The following is an 18,178-nucleotide window of genomic DNA, read 5'->3' as shown; positions in this document are numbered from 1 at the left end:
TCCCCAATCCAAATGGCGGTGGTCCGTCTCATTGGCCTGAGCTTCCGGACCACATCAGGATGCCGCATGAGCAAATCGACCGCACAAGGCGTGCAGCCATTCGGCGCATGTGCAACGAGCTCGCCTGGCGCCATGTCAAGGTTTCAAGGTCCCTCAGGTGCTCTCGTCGGTCTATACGTCGCGTCTGTAAAAACGAGCACGGAGACGACCTGGAAGAAGACACTGAATATCTGAAGGAGTGGGATGCGACTGTTCCCAACAACGATTCCTTCCATGACGCCTCAGTCAGAGCTCTATCCCGGACTGGTCAGGTGCTGACGTATACACACGCCAGAGGCCGTGCAACTACAGAACACGGGGATAGGGATCCTCTCAAACTCGCAACTTCTAGTGAAAAATCTGAGTATCTGCGTAATGAAGATTCAAAGTATGAGGATCTCGGATCCGAGTGCGACGTTCCGGTCGAGAGGAGGGTTCCCGCAGGGCTTCTCCGACATGAAGCAGCACCGTGTACATCCATCCCGATTTCTACATGGGTCTTGATGTGTTCTGACAATCTGCCACTGCAGATGTACGGACGTCGTCTTCGCCCAACATTGTCCTGCGAACTCGGCATCGCTTGAACACGGCGATGTCCATGGGACAACCTGAGGGCCTTCGAATCAAAGTGACCTCAGGCTCCTCGCCGAATTCCGCCTTAACTAATGTTTTGCTGCAGCGAGGCACAGGGTCCGTCAGCAACAGCACCGCTTCCGTGGAAGCTGATCAGGAGGAAGACACATCTGTTTCACACCCACTGACACCATCGGCTTCGAACAATTCCGAGTCTTCGCTGTCTCGCTCACTGTCTCCGCTGTCTCCGCTATCGCCTAGCGTCTCCCCACGTTCATTATCACCAATCTCACCTCCGCCTCGACCTGAGCAGCGAGAATATCTGAGTCCCTTCGGGTTGGGGACCTCTGATCCTCAATCTGAGTCGGCTACGGACGCAAGACCGCAGGGAAGGCGAACAACACCTGATGTATCCGGAGGGAGGTCGGTGGTACCTACACACCCACGGATTGACAACCCGAAGGCGAAAGGCGGAACCCTTCATGCCAGCATTTTGAGCGATCATACAGCAGGGTAAGCGGCTCCCTGGCTGTTAAACACGACTGAACTCATAGTTGCTACACAGAGGGGAGCAGCCGGCATCAAGTCAGAGGCATATACAGCCGGCGAATCCGGCCACTGGCGCCTGTGAGCCTTCCATCGCCAAAGGTACTACTGCAGACGGACCTAAAGTTAGGGCTGAGCCATCGCGCTCGTGGGACGCCAATGGTGGCGCTGAACCCCGTATTACGGAGACAAAACCGCCACTTTTACCCCTCCCAAGGACTTCTCGAGCATCGATATCCCATCCGCTACCGACTGCCAGAAAAACAGTGTCGCAGCTTCCGCGCAGGCCAGTCTGGTCACTGCGCCAACTGTCTCCGTCAATCTCGCCCAGTTCTTCGATCATAATTCTCGACGACTTGCCGTCGTCACCACAGCCGCCTCATCCACGAAGGACACTCGAGCTCACCCTGTCACGACGTGCACTGCCATCCAGGCTCAGCTCATTCATAGACCGGACGCACAGTGAGACGAAACAGCCACCGCGTCGTCCTTCGCCCAGACCACCCGAAAGCCCACCAGTAGTGCAACCTCGAGTGTCCGACGTTGGTCGCCAAGCGTCTCTGACAAAGAGGAAACACACTCTTAGTGAAGACGGCGTACGCATAGACGAGTGAGTCGTTTGACGTGTGATGTACTGCACAACTGGTGCGACGAAACTGACGTCTCTCGAAACTGCAGGCAACACTCCGGGGAACAAGAACCAAAGCGCGCGAAACTTCTCGCGTCAGACGCCTCGAAGCCGTTAATCCAAACCTCAGATTCTGTTGTCCCTAGGCCTCCCCGTTCTAGTGCCGATGCACCAGCTCAGCCTGAGGCACTCACCGCCGATTCTCAGGTCGGCGGCTCCATGCCCGATTGCAGGCTAGAGTTCGTACCAACTTCGCTTCCAATCGACCACGGTAGGTACGCGTCGCCTAAGGATATCTCCTTCATGGATGCCGAGCGTCCCCAGCCACACAGCAACGCTGCAATTACGGCCATGATCCCTCTTGTTGCACCGAGCGCGAACATTTCTCAGCAAAGCGCGCCGTCAATGAACGGTGCAGATCAAAACAGAGGGGCTCCGAGTCTCTGTTATGTCGCCTCGGCGACCTCGGCGAGCAAGGTATCTGCTCCATCCTCGTCACGGTCATCTTCCCACCTGGACCAGCCGAATTCTTCTAGCAGAGTGCCCAGCAGCGAGACTGTGGAGACGGCCCCATCATCTGCCGTCGTAGGAGACGGAGTAGGCCTCGCAGGCTCGCAACAGGCGAGCGTCGGTGGTAGCCATGGACTGGCTCAAACTGCGCCTTCCAATCCACAACCCAACACTCTCGCAGGAATAGATCCTGATGTCATACGCTATGTCGAATCGTTGGGCTTGCCTGCGGAGGTATATGCAGGCAAGCTGGAGCTGGTTGGGCTGAAGAATGCGACCATCTTGAACGCCACGAAGAATTTCGTCCCCGAGAGCCGCAAGGATAAACTTGAGGAGGATCTCCAGAAGCTGGCGGGGTTGACCGTGGCCGAGTCTATGATTCTCATCTCAGGATTGCGGCGATCGGCGAGTGGGTCCTGAAAATGTGCACATTCACACTGGCGCATAATTCGAGTTGATTGCTTCCATATTGACATTCAATCGTGCTTGCCACTCCCAGATTGTCTCGTCTACGGGCGTCACGGTGAATATTGTGATGTACTTATCAATCGATTCGGACGCAATAGCAATAGTGGGCTTGAGCTTGCGCTCTGAGCAACTCGTGCTCTATGTAAAGAAGGCCCCGAAAAAGAATGCCTATTCCCTTTAGGTCCGCATTGGGCCCGCATGCAGATATAGCGTGTAGACGCCCCTTCCTCAATACGAACCAAAAACACCGGTATGTTCGATTTCCCGTCTTTGACTACCATAAGCTATGCTGATGAGTGCTCCCCTCGATGATGGCTCTAGGATCATCTGGCGGCGGGCGCTCTCACTGGTCTTACCATCGAGACACAGGATGCAGATTGACCGCGTAAGGCGTGCCGTCATTAGGCGAATGCGCAACGAGCAACATGCGTCTTTCAAGCAGATTGCTAAATTTCTCAACTGCTCTCGCCGGTCTGTGCACCGCATCTGTGCAAACGAACGTGGCCGCGACGACCTCGATGAAGACACCACATATCTGAAGATGTGGGATGCGGTGGTCACCGATGTTGATTCCTTTGATGCAGCTGCAGTGCCCGCGGGAGGCTTGGCGACCACGAGTGCCCACACCAGGGATTGCATGACTAAGGAGGAGGAGGATAGTGATGACGATGAGGTTGGAACTTCGAGCGAAGAAGCCGACGAAAACTCGGATTACAAGGAACCTGGGTCCGGATATGACAGTCTGTTCGAGAGGAGGGTGTCTGCAAGACTTCGCCATGAAGCACCACCATGTACGTTCGATTCTGATTTCTGGATATCTCTCGATGTGCACTAACAATTGTTGCGTCGCTGAAGACGTGCAAACATCACTCTCACCGGACATTGTCCTTCGATGTCGTCGTCGCTTCACAATGGCGATTACAGGACGGTCTGAGGGTCGTCGAAGCAATCCAGCACCACGCCCTGCACCAAGTTCTGGCTCACTTGCTATGTTGCCGCCAGGTCTGTCAACGACTTGAAGAGCATGACCACTAGGAAAGCTGATCTGGACGACAGGTCCCCCCACTCTCCTCACTCATTATCCCCTCTGTCCCCCTTATCTCACCTCAGTTCTCCCGTCGACTTTTCGCGCTCACTGTCCCCATTAACCCCCATCAACTCCCCGCGCTCGCTGTCACCATTAGTGTCATGCACTCCAAATGAGAAGCAAGAACCGCGAGAGCAGTCTCGCGCTAACATAAGCGGCATCATCAAATCCAAAATCTTGACTACCGGTTCACAGACCGAAAAGGCGAAGATGAAAGGTGTTCGTACAGCAAGGTAAGAGGCTGCTACATGGTCTTCCGACTCAACTGAAGTTTACAATTGCCGTGCAGAGGGGCCCGGAGGCATTCTCACGCACAATTCGCCTTGCAAATGGACGCCGAGACAGGTGTGGTGCTCAACACCATCGACGCACGGAGAGCCACGCCCACACCAACTGACGCACGGAGTCCACGTCGCCAGTCAGTACCTCTGGCTGTTGCTGTTGCGGGAACCCTCGAGGAATCGCCAGTTGCGCGTGAGATGGTAGCCGAACCAGGGGGCTCTGCGAACGGCAGTGCTGAACCCAAAATTATGCAAGTACGATCTCAACCTTTGCTCCCACTCCAGACAGCGCATTTGCCGGTTTCCCAAGCACCGTTGACGCAATCCGGTTCATCGCCGAGTACGTCTATAGGTGTAGCATCTCAGCGCTCCCTCGAGCCACCCCGGTTCATACGCAAACCATCTGCGTCGCCCCGTTTCCCGACCCCATTGCTCGACAGCAGGCTGTCACCAGAAACACCTCTGAAACTCCATTCACAACATAGGGTACTCGAATTCGCTCTTTCGCGGCGTGCGCTGCCAATCAAACGCGCTCTGCTCGTAGACAGGGCGACCAGTACAGCCCCGCACGTTGAGACCCTAGTAAGGCAGCCCCTGCCTCGTTCTTCACCCAATTCACTTGAACCGCGACCAATGCAGCAATCTCGACTCGTGCCTGATGGTAGTCAAGTGTCTCTGACGAAGAGGAAACGTGAAATTGGCGAAGACGGCGAATGCGCAGATGAGCAGTGAGTCATGACTTGCGCCGAAAAACGGATGCGACAGAACTAATGTTCTTTCTTCAGGCAACGCTCTGGGAAGTTAGAGCCCAAGCGCACCAAATTCGCGCCAGACGTCTCGAGGACGTCAGCACAGGTATCAGATGTGGCTGTGACCTCTCCCCGTTCCAGTGCTGGCGCACTCGGCAAAATCCCTCAGATCCGAGTCAGCAGCTCTACACGCAGTCGCAAGCTGGAGGTCGAACTACCCTCGCCTCCGACCGACCACGGCAGCCACTGTGACGCTTCACGAGTCCGGAAAGTTGTCTCAATGATGGACACCGAACATCCACAGACCTACAGCAATTTCAGGATGGCGACACCCCCTTCCGGAGCTACACCAAGCACAGTGAGCGCTGTCCGGCAGAGCCTGGACTCGGCCAACTGTGTGGATGAAGAGACGTCTTGCGATGTTGCCTCTGCCCACAAGCGGCCTGTGCTGTCGCCGTCACCTTCCGATGCGAACCAGCGGGGATCCTCTAGAGGGCATGAGCCCAGTGGTTTGAGATTGTCAGCTCCAGTGAAAGGGGCAACCCCGACTCTCATCGCAGGAGGGAATGGAGCTGGCCTCGCAGGCCCGCATCAAGGAAGTGTCGACGATAGCCATTCCGCCCAGACTATCCTGCCCAATCCACTGCCCAATGCTCCTACAGGGATCGATCCTGATGTCGCACAATATGTCAAGTCGCTGGGCTTGCCGCCGGAGGTCTATGCGAGCAAGCTAGAGCTCGTCGGCTTAAAGAACGGGATCATTCTGAATGCTACGAAGAACTTCGTCCCCGATAGCCGCAAGGATAAACTTGAGGAGGATCTCCAGAAGTTGGCGGGGTTGACCGTGGCCGAGTCTATGATTCTCATCTCAGGATTGAGGCGACCTGCGAATGGGTGAGAAATGATCCATTGGACTTCGTACGCACAGTTGAGTCAAACGGTAGGTTGCATCTATGTTCAACTGTACTTGCCATCCTGGTAACTTAGTAGTACTTAGATCTAGATTTCGCGCACGGTAGTGGGACCGACCCTCGCGTTGCATTGTGCAACGTCGATGCGGAGAAGGATACAGTATGATTGCAGTATGACCCAGTAACTTACTAGTAGTAGTCAGTCAATGAACGTCGGAGCTCGAGCGGATCGGAGATTGTCAGACCCAGTATGGAAATCGAGACGTTGCCAGCTCGAACTTGAATCATCCTGGCCCACAACTGCCATCTGGCTGTCCTTGTTACTATCTCAGGCTCCTTCTTTGGAGCTCCAGTACTTGTTTCTGAAGTTACAAGTCGCGACTGGAATTCAAACGATCGGTCTTCGAGAGACCCGGAGCCTCTTTGGCGAAAGCTCCTCAGTTCATGTCCAGACTCAGTGCGGTGACACAGGACGTACACTTTCTCTTTGGCGAGTCACAAAAGACTGGGTGAGTCGTTACTCGGGTTCAAGAGCTAGCATATGTCCAACATACAGTAAATGTCATAGTAGTGGACGACAAGTTACGATCCATCTCAATGACTGGTCGCCGGCGGACGAGATCCATGGAATTGGGAAAACCTGACGCTCCCGACCAAGCTCCCGACCACGTTGGACCTGTACGCTTGCGCTTGGGTCGCATTGGTGCAAAGCTGGACACAACTGCCGTAGGAGAGGCCGGAGCGCCGCCTAAAGCTCTGGACTATGCCGGACGTCCGCGCCTTGAGCCAATTCTTAAACCTGCACCACCCATCACGGGTCTGCGTGAATATATCGATTGGTCCGGCCCTGGGCGTCCCCGCCTCCCTCCCATTGGCATGCCAGATGTGGACCCAACAGCTGTCCGGCAGGTCAAAAAGTTGCCCGAACCTCGTGACTTTAGTGGACCCTCACGTCCCCGCCTTCCGCCCATTCTTGGGCCGTCGTCGCCTCAACCGCAGCTGGAACCTCTCGAGGAGCCTCTGCTGCCCTTCTCAGACCGTCCTGTCTCTCAACCAGTCAACTCAGAGCCTCCCATTCCCGGTGGAGTGCACCGCACCTCTTCAAAGAGGAAGAACGTTGGACACACTGTCCCCGATGGGTATGTCTCCCCCGTATTTCTGACGCGGTATCTGACCTTGATCGTTACACAGAGAGTACCCTGTGCAGCCGAGTCTGAAGCGCCTCAAATCGGAATCTGATGGCGCTGTTGCGCCAATACAAAATTCGTCGCGACACTCCAAAGATGCAATGTCTCGCTCTGTTGCTGGACCGCCAATCACCTCATCTGAAGTGCTGCCGCAGACTGCGTCTACGTCGAAATCCATCCTAGAGACTATGTCCTCTTCACCTTCGTCTCCCCAAGACGTTCGCGCGCCGGGTATAACGTCCAATCCCTCAACCTCTCAATCAACTAAAGAACAACGCCCAAATGGTGACAACAATGTGGCCACCCCGAGGCCGTCTACTGCAGTGAGTGCAGGCATTGTTTGGCCTTAGAAGAGTGGAGCATTAAGTCTTAACGCGGATGGACAGGTCTCTGGTAATGTCGGCCCGGGTATGGGCACATCCGCGCCATCCTCGCAATCAGAGCAACTGGAGACCTTTGTCGCCGACACCTTCGTCTGGTCATCATCAGGCAGGCCGATGATGCTACGCCAGAAATCTCCTCCTGTCGTAGGAAATAACAGCAAGGTTTCCTCGTCATCACGCGCGGCTGGTGGCGAGTCTTCGATTCCAGTGGCTCCTTCAGACCCATTATCTGCCATCCATCAAAACGTAGATCCTGACGTCAGGCGGTATCTCGAATCTCTGAGGCTGTCGCCAGAGGTGTATGCCAGCAAGCTAGAGCGCATCGGGTTGAAGAATGGGGCCATGATCGACGCTACGCGAGACTTCATCTCGGAGAGTCGCAAAGACAAGTTGGAAGAGGACCTTCAAAAGCTCGCAGGTTTGACCGTTATTGAGTCCATGGTACTGATTTCAGGGTTGAGGCGGCCCAATCCTTGATGAACCTGTTTTTAAATCGGTGCTGTTACTGTCCTACGATGTGTTCACTTATACGGTTATACACGATGTACAATGAACGATACCTCAATGGCGACAATATTGTGGTGGCAACTACATACATCTTGCAACGATAGCAGAACAACAACACGAGGTACATCCGAACGTTCATACATATCCATAATCCCTTCGAAATCCAACTGGTGAGACACCATACCAACTTCCGTCCGCTACTGCCCACGGTAGACACGCTCATGCATCCAAGACGCTCTGTCGAGTCTCCATCGCCTTCTTAGCTCGCCACTCGCAACCCTCCACGTACTCGCAGTTCCTATCAGCATTCACGCACGGTCAGACACGCGTACAGCATAAAGCGGCACAATAGACTCACAAACATCGCCGGGTCAGCTCGATGTCAACGCCTTTTGGCGGTCGCTGCCCGAGCCACCACTGCAGAACGCTATCGAGGTAGTCGTCCAGCAGCTTGTCGTCGACCATGAACTCTTTCGACCCAAGTATGCGCGCCTCCACGTCCAGCTCGGCAGCGGATATCTGCATTTCCTCGCCATCGGAGTCGTTACCCTGCAGCTCTACTGTAGTGTCTCGCGCATCGGAAGACTTGTCGTCGTCTTGAGCAACTGTTGTCTCTCTGCGCAACGTATCCTCCTTCCCGCCAAGGTCTTCCGCACTCGGGGTCAGCGTGTCCGGTACTGCGCCCACAACCTCGGCGACAGCGTCCTCCTGCCCGTTGTCAAGAGCAGTTTCCTTGATGCTCTCCGTGATGGCCTGCGCGAGCTGGTCGTCGCCGCCAGCCCATACGCGCGGCGCTTCGTTCAGGCTTGCCTCAATCGCACGAGCCAGATCTACCGCCTCCTGATCGGGAATTATCCTCGCCCTCTGCGCATGAGAGGGCTGCAAGCGATACACGACGGTGAGCGTCCGGTCGACGCCGGATACTTGCAACGCAGAGACGGCGTGGTGCCACGCCGCGGTGAGGTCGTCCAGACATTTGATGGTTTGGAGACCCGCATCGTGCATGAAGGTGGCGGAGAATGTCCGTTGCGGGTCGAGGCTGAGCCTTTTCCATATTGCGGGGAAGTCAATGGGTGGCGGGGAGGAGTCAGTGAGTGGTTGGGAGGTCTTCCTGGATTTCGTCGGTGAGGGTGGGCGGAGGAGGCTGCTTAGCAAGCGGTGGTAGAGCATGAGTTGTAGGCGAGCGGAAAGTGTGTCCTCGTCAGGCGGGAGGCTCGGTGTGCGCCGCGTCTTCGTGTCTGAGATGTGTATAATATACGACGAAGGGGGCGCAACGATGAACTGGCCATCGTCTCCCACGTCGAGATGAGTCTGCTGGTCCGTATGTCGCGTAGAGACCTCCGTAGCAGCTGGTGAGCGCACGGCAAAGACAGACTCGATGTCATCCCGCTCTGGTACCTGCACTGCTGCGTGGAAGTACGACGTTAATTGAGGCTGCGAGAGCTCAGGCGTTTGACGCGACTTCTTGCTGCTGCCCTTCGTTGGGGTAGAAGGGGAAGCACGCTTGTTTACGCCCTTTCCGCTTCCAGGAGGGCGGACTTTGCGGCGCTTCTGCTCTGGAGGTGGGGTTGATGGCGGTGCAGATTTGCGGACCAGCTCATCCTGAGGAATATGTTTGGTGGATGGTCAAAAACATACTGACGAAGGACTCACGATAATCCCGACGACGATTTGGTCGTGTACGATGCCGAATACGGGCATTTCGCGCTGCGAGGGCGTTAAGCTATGACAAGCCACGAGAGAAGCGTGATAGCTACAGAGAGGCCAGATTCCATGAGCGAGTCGAGGCATGCTAGCATGTTCACGAGGCTGTCGCGTGGTGTGAGGAGATCGTGCTCGACATGTACACATTGATCAACATACCGTAATCCCCAGCGTTCCTCCTGGGTCGTGATCTCAATCTGTACTTCTTCCGGGCGCACTTCACGCTCCAAAACTTTATGGACCGACTGAGGGATGTAAATTTCTGCTGATGTCCCACGAGAAGACACAAACCTGCCCACGAGTAATGACACGATGGTTCTGTTGTGCGACACCCTTGTCTACACTGATAGTCTTGCCTTCGTCCGTCACGAATGATTCCGGCCTCTGCTCAGGTTTCAAGTGTCGCTTCTGCCGGAGGCCATAGTCAAACTGCACTTCGCACCTGTAGGCAGATGGCAGAATGAGGCATGGATCCCTGGATGTCACTTCGGGATGCATACCAAGCGGGACCCACTAAATCGGACACAGAGAAGTGCTTATTCCAACTTCGAAACCGTCGGAAGGGGCTGCGGGTATCGCGCACTGGCGGGCGATATGGCGGAACGTCCCTCGTCGATGCCTTCACATATGCAGAGAAGTCAGCAGGCTCCGCCTCCAGCTTGATTTCAATCACAGGACCTCCTGGTTTGTTGCCGTCATGGTTGTTGTTCGGCGCATATGGGGCGTTTGGAATAGAGGCGGCGTTATTACTAAGTGTAGCGTCGATCTGCGCGAGGTCTGCCGCCGTAAACTCTGAGAAGTCGTATGCGTCGAACTCGTCGTCAGAAGTCTCAGGTGCTGTAGACTGTGAAGCAGGTTCCGAGACCGCGTGCGGTAGGTCGGCGCGAGGACTTTGGGACAAGCAGACACCTTCGAGATCCACCGGCGAGTAATATGCATCGTATTCGTCTTCTATTTCTGACATTCTGAACGCGATGTGAGTGCAGGACAGTCGCAGGAAGGAGGAGAACAACTAACCACAGCCCCTGAGAGTCGCAAACAAAAACGATCTCCAACAAACCGACGCGACGCGTGTTGTCGCGATCACGTGCTGCCGACTGCAGACACCGGTGCCACTGCCAGTGTGTCACAGTTGAATGAGCTGAATCTCTCACTTCCAGCTGCTCTTCACAGCATCGAATCACCCCCGAGCAGGCTCTTTGGGTCGAGTGAAGTCGAAGCCGTTCTAATGCCCTCTTATTACCGTCGTTCACATTCAAGACCCGCAGGAGCCGACACCATGTGGCAGTCAGTCACCGCGGTGTCGGTCAACATGGTCGAGTTGTGAGCGAATATCTGATGAAGGATGGTCACTGCCTGTCAACCACTACGCAACTTTCGGTGTATTCCAATGCGTCTACGTATGCGCGAGACCGATGGCCGTGGTCTATCCAAGACCGCCCGATAGTAAGTATGACTGAAACGGCCCTCCTCTATGCAGAAACGTCGCCGTGACGGATCCTCATAACCATCTTGCCAAACTTCTGCCTCTTCCTCATGAGCTCGAAGCCCTCTTCTGCTTCCTCAAGGCCGTCTAGCACCAACGATACGTGGGGTACAACACGGTGCTCCGCAATGAAGTTGGTCGCGTCGATGAGGTCTTGCCGGGATCCCATCATGACACCTTGACGAGTCAGGTGGACGTGAACAAGGATACCGATGGTGAGTAGGTACCGGAAGCTTACCGCATATTTGTTGACACTTCGTATAATGAGATGCGGCATAGATCGTCTGATATGGCGGTGTGGTCCTGGAGAATACCATCAGCCAGTGCCGGTTCGACCTACTAGATTGCTGTCCACACGTACATTCCGTACAACACTACTCGGCCACCGCTCTTGAGGATAGGGCCCGTCTTCACCATGATGTCTCCCCCGACGCAGTCAATAACGGCACTCAAAAGCACTTTCTCTGCCTTCCCTTCTTCGGCGCCACTTTCTTCGAGCTTCTTGGTAAGCTGGTTGATCCAATCCTCTATTTTGTGGTCTGCGTTAGCAGTCAGAAGGCGGACATAGGTAAAGGAGGCTTACCATTTTTATAGTTCACTCCGGCCTTGGCCCCAAGCCCTATGGCCCGCCGAATGTTCTCATCCGAGCCGCTCGTGACGTAGACGGTCGCCCCACGCGCAAGACAGATCTGCAGGGCAAGCACTGCTACGCCACCTCCGATCCCCGTTATGAGCACATTATCGCCCTGATTGACTTTGCCGTACACAACAGCGGATCTGTGTCGTCTTCAGTGCAACTGCGGGAAAGTAAAGGGGTCAGTAAGCTCACCTCCACGCTGTCAACCCGCTGATTGGCCACGCTGCAGCGTGAACATCGTCGAGGTGTTCAGGTGTAGGGATAACTTCGCTTCTGTCGACGACTACATATTGCGTGAATGTGCCAACGTGCACTTTGGTGCCGCCTATCACAGCAAAGCTTTGCGGCAACGTACGGATGTCAGCTCCAGCACTTCTATCGTCAAGGAAATCGGAGTACGCACTTCGGCGATTCAGGGGCGTCAGGGTGCTTATCCCAGCCGCGCATGGGGAGCAGAAATACTCGTTTGTTCAACAACTGGTCATCCGCGTCTCCGGTGGCGACCACAACACCTAGCCAATGGACGTCACCGTTTTCTCCTACTGCGAGGTCATGTCAGCTGAAGCTCGCACCTGCTCCATCCGCTCCTAAAGGACTGTCAAACTCAGTGCCAGGCCCATACATACCAAGACGCAACCACAGCTATCGGCGCCGTTCAGAGGGGTATATGAACAGTGAGGCATGGACCACATACATCTCTGGCGTTGAAACCTGCAGCGTTGATTTTGACGAGTACCTGTCCTTCCTGTAGCGGAGGTATCGCCTTGTCCTCAAGCACAGCGTCATGGTAGGCCGGTACAGAGCCTTCAGTTGCTCTGCGTAAAATGAGGGTCTTCGATGAAGTGGGGGGCAGCTCTGAGCTTGCCATCGTCGCGCGGGCGTCGTCTTCGTCGGTCAGTATCCTCACGCCTTACGTCCGCATGGGCTTATATATATCTCATTGACAGTGAATAGCCACCATATCGGCCTCTGGCGGTGGCGAACAGCGTTGCGGGTGTCAAGACTGTGATGGGCAATAGGGAATGTATGGCCGGTGGATCTGTAGCGGCTGTCAAGAGACCCCGAACGAGTACTCAGTCAAACCTCCGGACAAAGAAGCCAGTGAAGACCTATTCTAATTGGCGAAAGATCTCCTTGGCTAACGGACATGCGAGTCATAGATATTGCTATGTACGGGCCGCAGACGTCTGCTGCTATCTGCAGTCCTGGTGTTTCCGTCCGCAGACTGGTCCCAATCGCACTTCTGTATTGTACAACGCCACGCTGTTGTCCTGCTGCGATAATGGGGATCACGGCAGACGCGGCGAAGGCGAGCGAACGTCCCAACTTCTCTCCCAGGCGCCAGGTTCACGACGTGTGTTACTATTAGGAAGTATCTTACCTCAGGCGGGCCTCATTTGCAAAGTGTGTGCAGGTAGTTGCAATTCATACCCCATGAGGCTCAAGACACCTCTTGTATCCGGGCCTTTCTATGACAGTACGACTGCATGAAGCTCAGACCTCTAACCACTTCATGTTGACCGTGGCCGGAACACGAATACCTCTCTCCTCGCCCGTGCGTTCTAAACATCGATCAGTCTATAGCAATGCTTCTACGTATGCGCGGAAGCCCAGTGGCAACGATATCCTCATTCCAGACTGTCTAGCAGTAGGGTGCATGACCGAACCTACGCTTTTCTGTTCAGGAACATCGCCATGGCGAGTCTTCTTGACCATCTTGCCAAACTTCTGCCTCTTCCTCATCAGCTGGAAGCCCTCTTCTGCTTCCTCAAGTCCGTCCAGCATCATCGATACACGGGATACAACACGGTTCTCCGCAGTGAGGTTTGGTCGCGTCGATGAGGTCTTGTCGACACCTTAAATTGTCGAGAGGCATCGTCCTTCAGACAGCATATTTGGGTTCGGTTGTCAGAGTCGACGTCCGTGATTCAGTCATAAGGCGCAGTCAAGACAAAGGCCACATCTATGTACAAGGGTGCGGGAAGAGGACCTCTACTAAGTTAGGTTCAAGTTAGCTCTATCGGGGTGAATGTGCGGGGCCGATGAGACTAGTATAGTCGAAGGTTGATGTTGCAACTACCGAATAAGTAACCCGCTTTGCCAGCGCGCCGGAAGTGGTACACGCAGAGCTGGGGACAATGTCGCGGACCTACAAGCGGGTGCCTCATGCCTTAACTCTCCTCGTCATCTTCACGGGAATATGGTGCACGCCGAAACCAAGACCAGCATACTTGCCCTGCATGATCCGCTCGCGCCACTGTTCCTTCGTCTCGCCTAGCTTCAGAGGCACGGTAAACTTCCAGTCCCGCAGGAGACTGGTCATGAGGGACATGGCGACGACGAGCGCGAACTTCCTGCCCAGGCACGCCCGGGGGCCGAGTCCGAAGTACGTGAAGTCCGTCTCCTGTGTCACGCCGTACCAGCGCGACGGGTCGTATCGCTCGGGGTCGGGGTAAAGGCGCGGGTCGTAGTCTGTGCGGACGCGAATGGGTTTGAGTGGCTTCGGGGCGAGAGCGCAATCGACTTACGGACGCCAACCATGTCAATCATGATGCGCATGTTAGGCGGAACGACGAGTGTCTTCTCATCGCCTCTCTCGTCAGGCACCTTCAGAACGAACGTATCGATAGTGTCTCGCGTCACGATGGCGCCGCCAGCTGAACCGAAACAGGGCGATTAGAAGGACAACTCAAGTGACTAGTGTGGAGGAACACTTACGGAACATCCTTCCTGCTTCGTGGAAGCAAGCGAGGACCTTTTCCAACTTGGCAAAATCGTCGAATGTCTGCGAATACTCAATGAGCGATGTCAGTGACGTTTCATGCATGCACTCACCGGATCGCGCCCGTCAGGCAGAGCTTCGTGGATGGCCTTGACAGCTTTCTCCTGCTCGTCTTCGTGCAGAGCCAGAAGAGCCAGTGCTGCCGCCACCGTATGTGCAGTTGTTTCTGCGTCTCTCGTCAGACAAGTGAACGTGATAAATCAGCGCGAGCCTCACCGTGCCCTGCAAACAAGAAGCTGAAGACATTGCCGATCTACGGATATCATGAGTCACTGGGCATGGCAAAGCATTGAAGTCGAGGAATACATACAACTTCAGAGTCGTCTAGCCCGTTCTTGCCCTCCGCCTCACTCGCAGAGACGAGCCGGGTCAGCAGATCGCTCCGCAGAGGCTCCATGTCTTCCGTGGTCGACGCAAGCTCCTCTTTCTTGGAGGTAACGAAGGAGCGCATGAGTGCTCCGAGCTTGCGGTAGGCGTCGTCCACGCGTCGAATGCTGAGTGACGCTGTAAGTGAAACGGAGCAGCTCGACAGAGGGGACTTGGGAGGCATACCGTTCGATGGGAAGCTTATACGCCCAATTCGGTGTAGCAAGGCGGATGATCACGTCCTTCATGGTCAGAATTGTCGTCAACGCCCGCTCGAAAGGCACGCCGCTGCTGTCTCCTGAAGTGGCCCATGGGTACCGGTAGTTGAACGACGTCCTCGACAACACGCCCAGGGTGAACTGTGTCACATAGTCAGACATGGGCATATGACGGTGCGAAGGAAGTATACCTTGAGCATGGACTGCTCCAGAGACTCGATCGTAAAGGTACCTTGCTTGATCCAGTTCTCGCCTTCAACCATCTCATGATACCACCTGACAGTCTCTCGTGCGACCAGAGCATAACTGCAGTGCAGAGCGTTAGCCGACGGGTGTACGTCGCTGTTGCTGGACACGCACGTATTGCTAGAGAATGCGGGTCCAACCACCCTGCGATGCTTCTTGTACGCTTCATGGTTCGCGGTCAGTACGCTGTCACCCCAAAGACTGCAAGGCGGCGTCAGCGCGCACAATTCCAGGTGATCATACGGAACGTACAGGAGGGGGACCAGCGCGGAGGGTGCCTTAATGAGTCTTGAATCGCCTGCGAGGAGCTGCTTTGCCACTTCCATAGACGAGGTCCATATCACAGGCTCGCCGATGAAGGGGACGTAGGAGATGGTGCGTGTGCCGTAGTACTTGTACACTTTATATCAACAGAGTTAGCTTCATGCAACGCTCGTGTTCCGCTGGCTAGACGAACCTGACTGCCGCCACTCCCAAATCCAGTTGAGGCCGGGATGGAAGTAATTCGTAGGGATGGCGGCACCGAAAACGGAGAATTGCGAAAAGACGGTGCGGAAGCCAGGGAGATAACTGACTTTCTATGGGTGATGTGAGCACTTATACTGCATAGAAGGTTGGCGAGGGACAACAGCACCTTGAGGTTGAGAAAGAACTGCACAGTCTGCGTCGCTAGCAGAACCGCGAATACGAGGAGTACCGTCGCCCACATGTTTGACAGAATCTCTGGGGCTAGAGCGTTGCGACATCCACGAGGCCGTGGTACGAGCTTTATATTGAACGCCAATAGCTTCCGTCAGACCAGGGTTCGTAGCTCGGACACTGTTCTGTCCGAGGTGACGGCTGGCATGATGGGCTGCGATTCTCCTAGAGCTCCGCGGTGGACATCGAGATGTGCTTCCAGGGCCTGCGCAACACCGCATTCGGTTGATACATTACTGGGATGAACTCTAGTATGTGATTCGGAAAGTATGACCAGTTTCGACTTGCCTGACTTCATCACGAAGATCCCGTTATCGTGGTAAGAGGACTGCGTAACTGAAAGAACCTCCATTCCCGGTGGAAGGGTGTCTTGAGTGAAGCGAAGACCGAATCGTTCCTGGTATGTTCTCCTACGACATCCATACGTATGTAGTACGAGGCCCGTACTGAAATGCTTCGCATGTTCCGACATTGGACAACGTATCTCCAGAATGACTGATTAGTCTCCCTGTCATTGCCCATCGGCACAGAATTTGGAGAGATGTACCTCGGGTGCATTGGTAGACTGCTATTGTACAAAAGCAGTTGACAGACCGGTATTTCCAGCATACATCGGAGCAAACAGGCCAACACGACGTAATTTGTTATGCACTGTTCGGGTTTTCTGGTCGTTCGGGGCTGCGTCAGATCTGCTACCACCGGCGCGAAACAGCAAACGCACCGCCAGATTGGAAAGGGTGTACGAGTTCGTGCCACAATTCGGCTCAACAACAGCGACGGCACGGTAGGCCGTGCGTCATTTGAATCTGGAGATAAGGGAGAACGTGGCTCTCCCTTTGCGAATTGAGGGAAATGATGCAGTTCCAACAAAGTGCCAGTGGCAATGGCATTGCCAAGCCACATGGCGGTGGACTTGCCAGCGGGGTTCACGCAGCCTCGGCGTTCAAGCCATAGCTGAGCTGCGCGGGCATAGCTCTAAGTTAGCACCGGGTGATGTCCTGCAATACTAAGTTAGATTAGTAGGTGAATTTGTGACTCGTTGCGTCAAAGCATGACACAAATCTGAGCGGCTCGGCTGGCTGCCTGTGTGCTGAGTCGCCATAGGTCGCCATACTTCCGAGACGATATCCTTGGAGGCGACATAAAACCGACTGTTGGAAGACGCATTTGTGGGTACTTACCAATCAATTCCTCTGCACATACATACAAAACAAACGAACGTACCCGGATAGTATGGACATATTAGTACGGAGAGTCTGAGTGACGAGCCTATCTGCACCCGAAATGATACTTCGAAACTCACGTTCGGGTAGTTCGCGGTAGAAGTGGATGGCATACTGCTGTGCTTCTTTGCGAAGCGAACAGAGGCACCTATCGGGGGCACATATCAACAAGTAGATTTCACCAAGTGCCCAGTGGCCCGTGAACGTTTTGTCAATGCCAGTAGTCGCGTCGCGGCGCTAACTTGAAGTAGTTCAAACATGCCAGATTAGGAAATAGCATCCGCTGTGGCTGTGCCGGCGACATTGAACGTTGACTGGGGCCACCGCTACGCCCTGCAGTCGTGACGGTACCGTCACCGAACCTCTCTCATTATGCACACTCGTTATCTGCGGATCATTGTCTATCGTAAACCTGAAAATTGAGTTGGATGCAGTTTGGGCGCAATCATTGGTTTGTCGTCATTTCCGTATATATTCCCTCCGTAACCGCTGTCACCGTTGCCTGCCAGAGCAAGTCGAGATGCGTACGTTGGATCGGCGCGGCGGACAACCCGAGCTGCCATACCTTGTATTGGGACCGCTCAAGCAGTACATACAGCTTCTTCATGTCTACCCTGCTCTCAGCTGTGGGACACCATGCAATGTAAGTCTACATCCATTTGGAACAACATTTCAATCCCAGAGTGCCGTACGTCTTTTGCATCATATTTCTCTTGTGTACGGTACATCGATCCCGGCAGCGAAAATACGCGTCACGGGCGCCGAACAAGACCCGTTCATCTTCAAGGCGCGTACTCTGTGCCCATACGCTAGTACAGCTTCCAGGTTACTCAGTACTCTGGGATTTGAATATGACGTTTGCTGTCAAGCTACCTTCCTAACCACGCAAGTCCACTGCTCTGTCGCGTATAGGCTCATGTCTCCTCGGGCTGGAGCCGAATAAGCTCA

At 54.6% G+C, this 18,178-nt stretch overlaps 6 protein-coding genes across 6 annotated transcripts; 3 read left to right on the top strand and 3 right to left on the bottom strand.

Moving 5' to 3' along the window:
* Positions 1–2,089: 2,089 nt before the first annotated feature.
* B0H18DRAFT_1120254 (uncharacterized protein) lies at positions 2,090–2,716 on the top strand (the record flags this gene model as incomplete). Its single annotated transcript, XM_048034081.1, has 1 exon — positions 2,090–2,716. The coding sequence occupies one exon, from the start codon at positions 2,090–2,092 to the stop codon at positions 2,714–2,716; it is 627 nt and encodes a 208-aa protein (XP_047892035.1).
* Positions 2,717–3,134: 418 nt separating this feature from the next.
* B0H18DRAFT_1120253 (uncharacterized protein) lies at positions 3,135–5,779 on the top strand (the record flags this gene model as incomplete). The annotated part of the gene is made up of 5 exons (XM_048034080.1): positions 3,135–3,555; positions 3,949–4,084; positions 4,141–4,714; positions 4,772–4,860; positions 4,918–5,779. The coding sequence occupies 5 exons, from the start codon at positions 3,135–3,137 to the stop codon at positions 5,777–5,779; spliced, it is 2,082 nt and encodes a 693-aa protein (XP_047892034.1).
* Positions 5,780–6,043: 264 nt separating this feature from the next.
* B0H18DRAFT_1014111 (uncharacterized protein) lies at positions 6,044–7,956 on the top strand. The gene is made up of 5 exons (XM_048029135.1): positions 6,044–6,301; positions 6,361–6,931; positions 6,984–7,302; positions 7,366–7,452; positions 7,525–7,956. Exons 2-5 carry the CDS (start codon positions 6,390–6,392, stop codon positions 7,837–7,839), a joined length of 1,263 nt encoding a protein of 420 aa, XP_047892033.1. The 5' UTR covers positions 6,044–6,301; positions 6,361–6,389; the 3' UTR covers positions 7,840–7,956.
* B0H18DRAFT_1014107 (exonuclease V) lies at positions 7,957–10,538 on the bottom strand. Its single transcript, XM_048029134.1, has 8 exons — positions 10,252–10,538; positions 10,074–10,192; positions 9,865–10,015; positions 9,733–9,818; positions 9,627–9,678; positions 9,523–9,576; positions 8,228–9,471; positions 7,957–8,167 (listed from the first exon to the last, which is right to left on the bottom strand). The coding sequence occupies exons 1-8, from the start codon at positions 10,510–10,512 to the stop codon at positions 8,089–8,091; spliced, it is 2,046 nt and encodes a 681-aa protein (XP_047892032.1). The 5' UTR covers positions 10,513–10,538; the 3' UTR covers positions 7,957–8,088.
* A 197-nt stretch (positions 10,539–10,735) lies between these two features.
* On the bottom strand, positions 10,736–12,564 carry B0H18DRAFT_1095236 (NAD(P)-binding protein; the record flags this gene model as incomplete). Its single annotated transcript, XM_048032412.1, has 8 exons — positions 10,736–11,236; positions 11,298–11,362; positions 11,421–11,586; positions 11,643–11,836; positions 11,889–12,035; positions 12,100–12,208; positions 12,269–12,338; positions 12,391–12,564. The coding sequence occupies 8 exons, from the start codon at positions 12,562–12,564 to the stop codon at positions 11,046–11,048; spliced, it is 1,116 nt and encodes a 371-aa protein (XP_047892031.1). The 3' UTR covers positions 10,736–11,045.
* Positions 12,565–13,860: 1,296 nt separating this feature from the next.
* Positions 13,861–16,017, bottom strand: B0H18DRAFT_1120249 (cytochrome P450; the record flags this gene model as incomplete). Its single annotated transcript, XM_048034079.1, has 12 exons — positions 13,861–14,168; positions 14,225–14,353; positions 14,415–14,481; positions 14,532–14,644; positions 14,695–14,731; positions 14,789–14,972; positions 15,031–15,203; positions 15,254–15,368; positions 15,423–15,509; positions 15,561–15,708; positions 15,766–15,886; positions 15,943–16,017. 12 exons carry the CDS (start codon positions 16,015–16,017, stop codon positions 13,861–13,863), a joined length of 1,557 nt encoding a protein of 518 aa, XP_047892030.1.
* Between the last annotated feature and the right edge of the window lie 2,161 nt (positions 16,018–18,178).

The sequence above is a fragment of the Fomitopsis serialis genome, assembly GCF_022376445.1.
Source record: "Fomitopsis serialis strain Sig1Antser10 chromosome Unknown B0H18scaffold_45, whole genome shotgun sequence".
NCBI classification, from domain to species: domain Eukaryota; kingdom Fungi; phylum Basidiomycota; class Agaricomycetes; order Polyporales; family Fomitopsidaceae; genus Fomitopsis; species Fomitopsis serialis.
This window is presented reverse-complemented; position numbering and strand designations above follow the sequence as displayed.

Coding starts and splice junctions, on each gene's coding strand:
- B0H18DRAFT_1014111 (XM_048029135.1), top strand. CDS start 6,390: ATGACTGGTCGCCGGCGGACGAGATCCATGGAATTGGGAAAACCTGAC. Junction 7,303..7,365: donor CCCCGAGGCCGTCTACTGCA/GTGAGTGCAGGC, acceptor GCGGATGGACAG/GTCTCTGGTAATGTCGGCCC. Junction 7,453..7,524: donor CCTTTGTCGCCGACACCTTC/GTCTGGTCATCA, acceptor AATAACAGCAAG/GTTTCCTCGTCATCACGCGC.
- B0H18DRAFT_1014107 (XM_048029134.1), bottom strand. CDS start 10,512: ATGCATATTACTCGCCGGTGGATCTCGAAGGTGTCTGCTTGTCCCAAA. Junction 9,679..9,732: donor GAGGAACGCTGGGGATTACG/GTATGTTGATCA, acceptor ACCACGCGACAG/CCTCGTGAACATGCTAGCAT. Junction 9,577..9,626: donor TCATGGAATCTGGCCTCTCT/GTAGCTATCACG, acceptor ACGCCCTCGCAG/CGCGAAATGCCCGTATTCGG.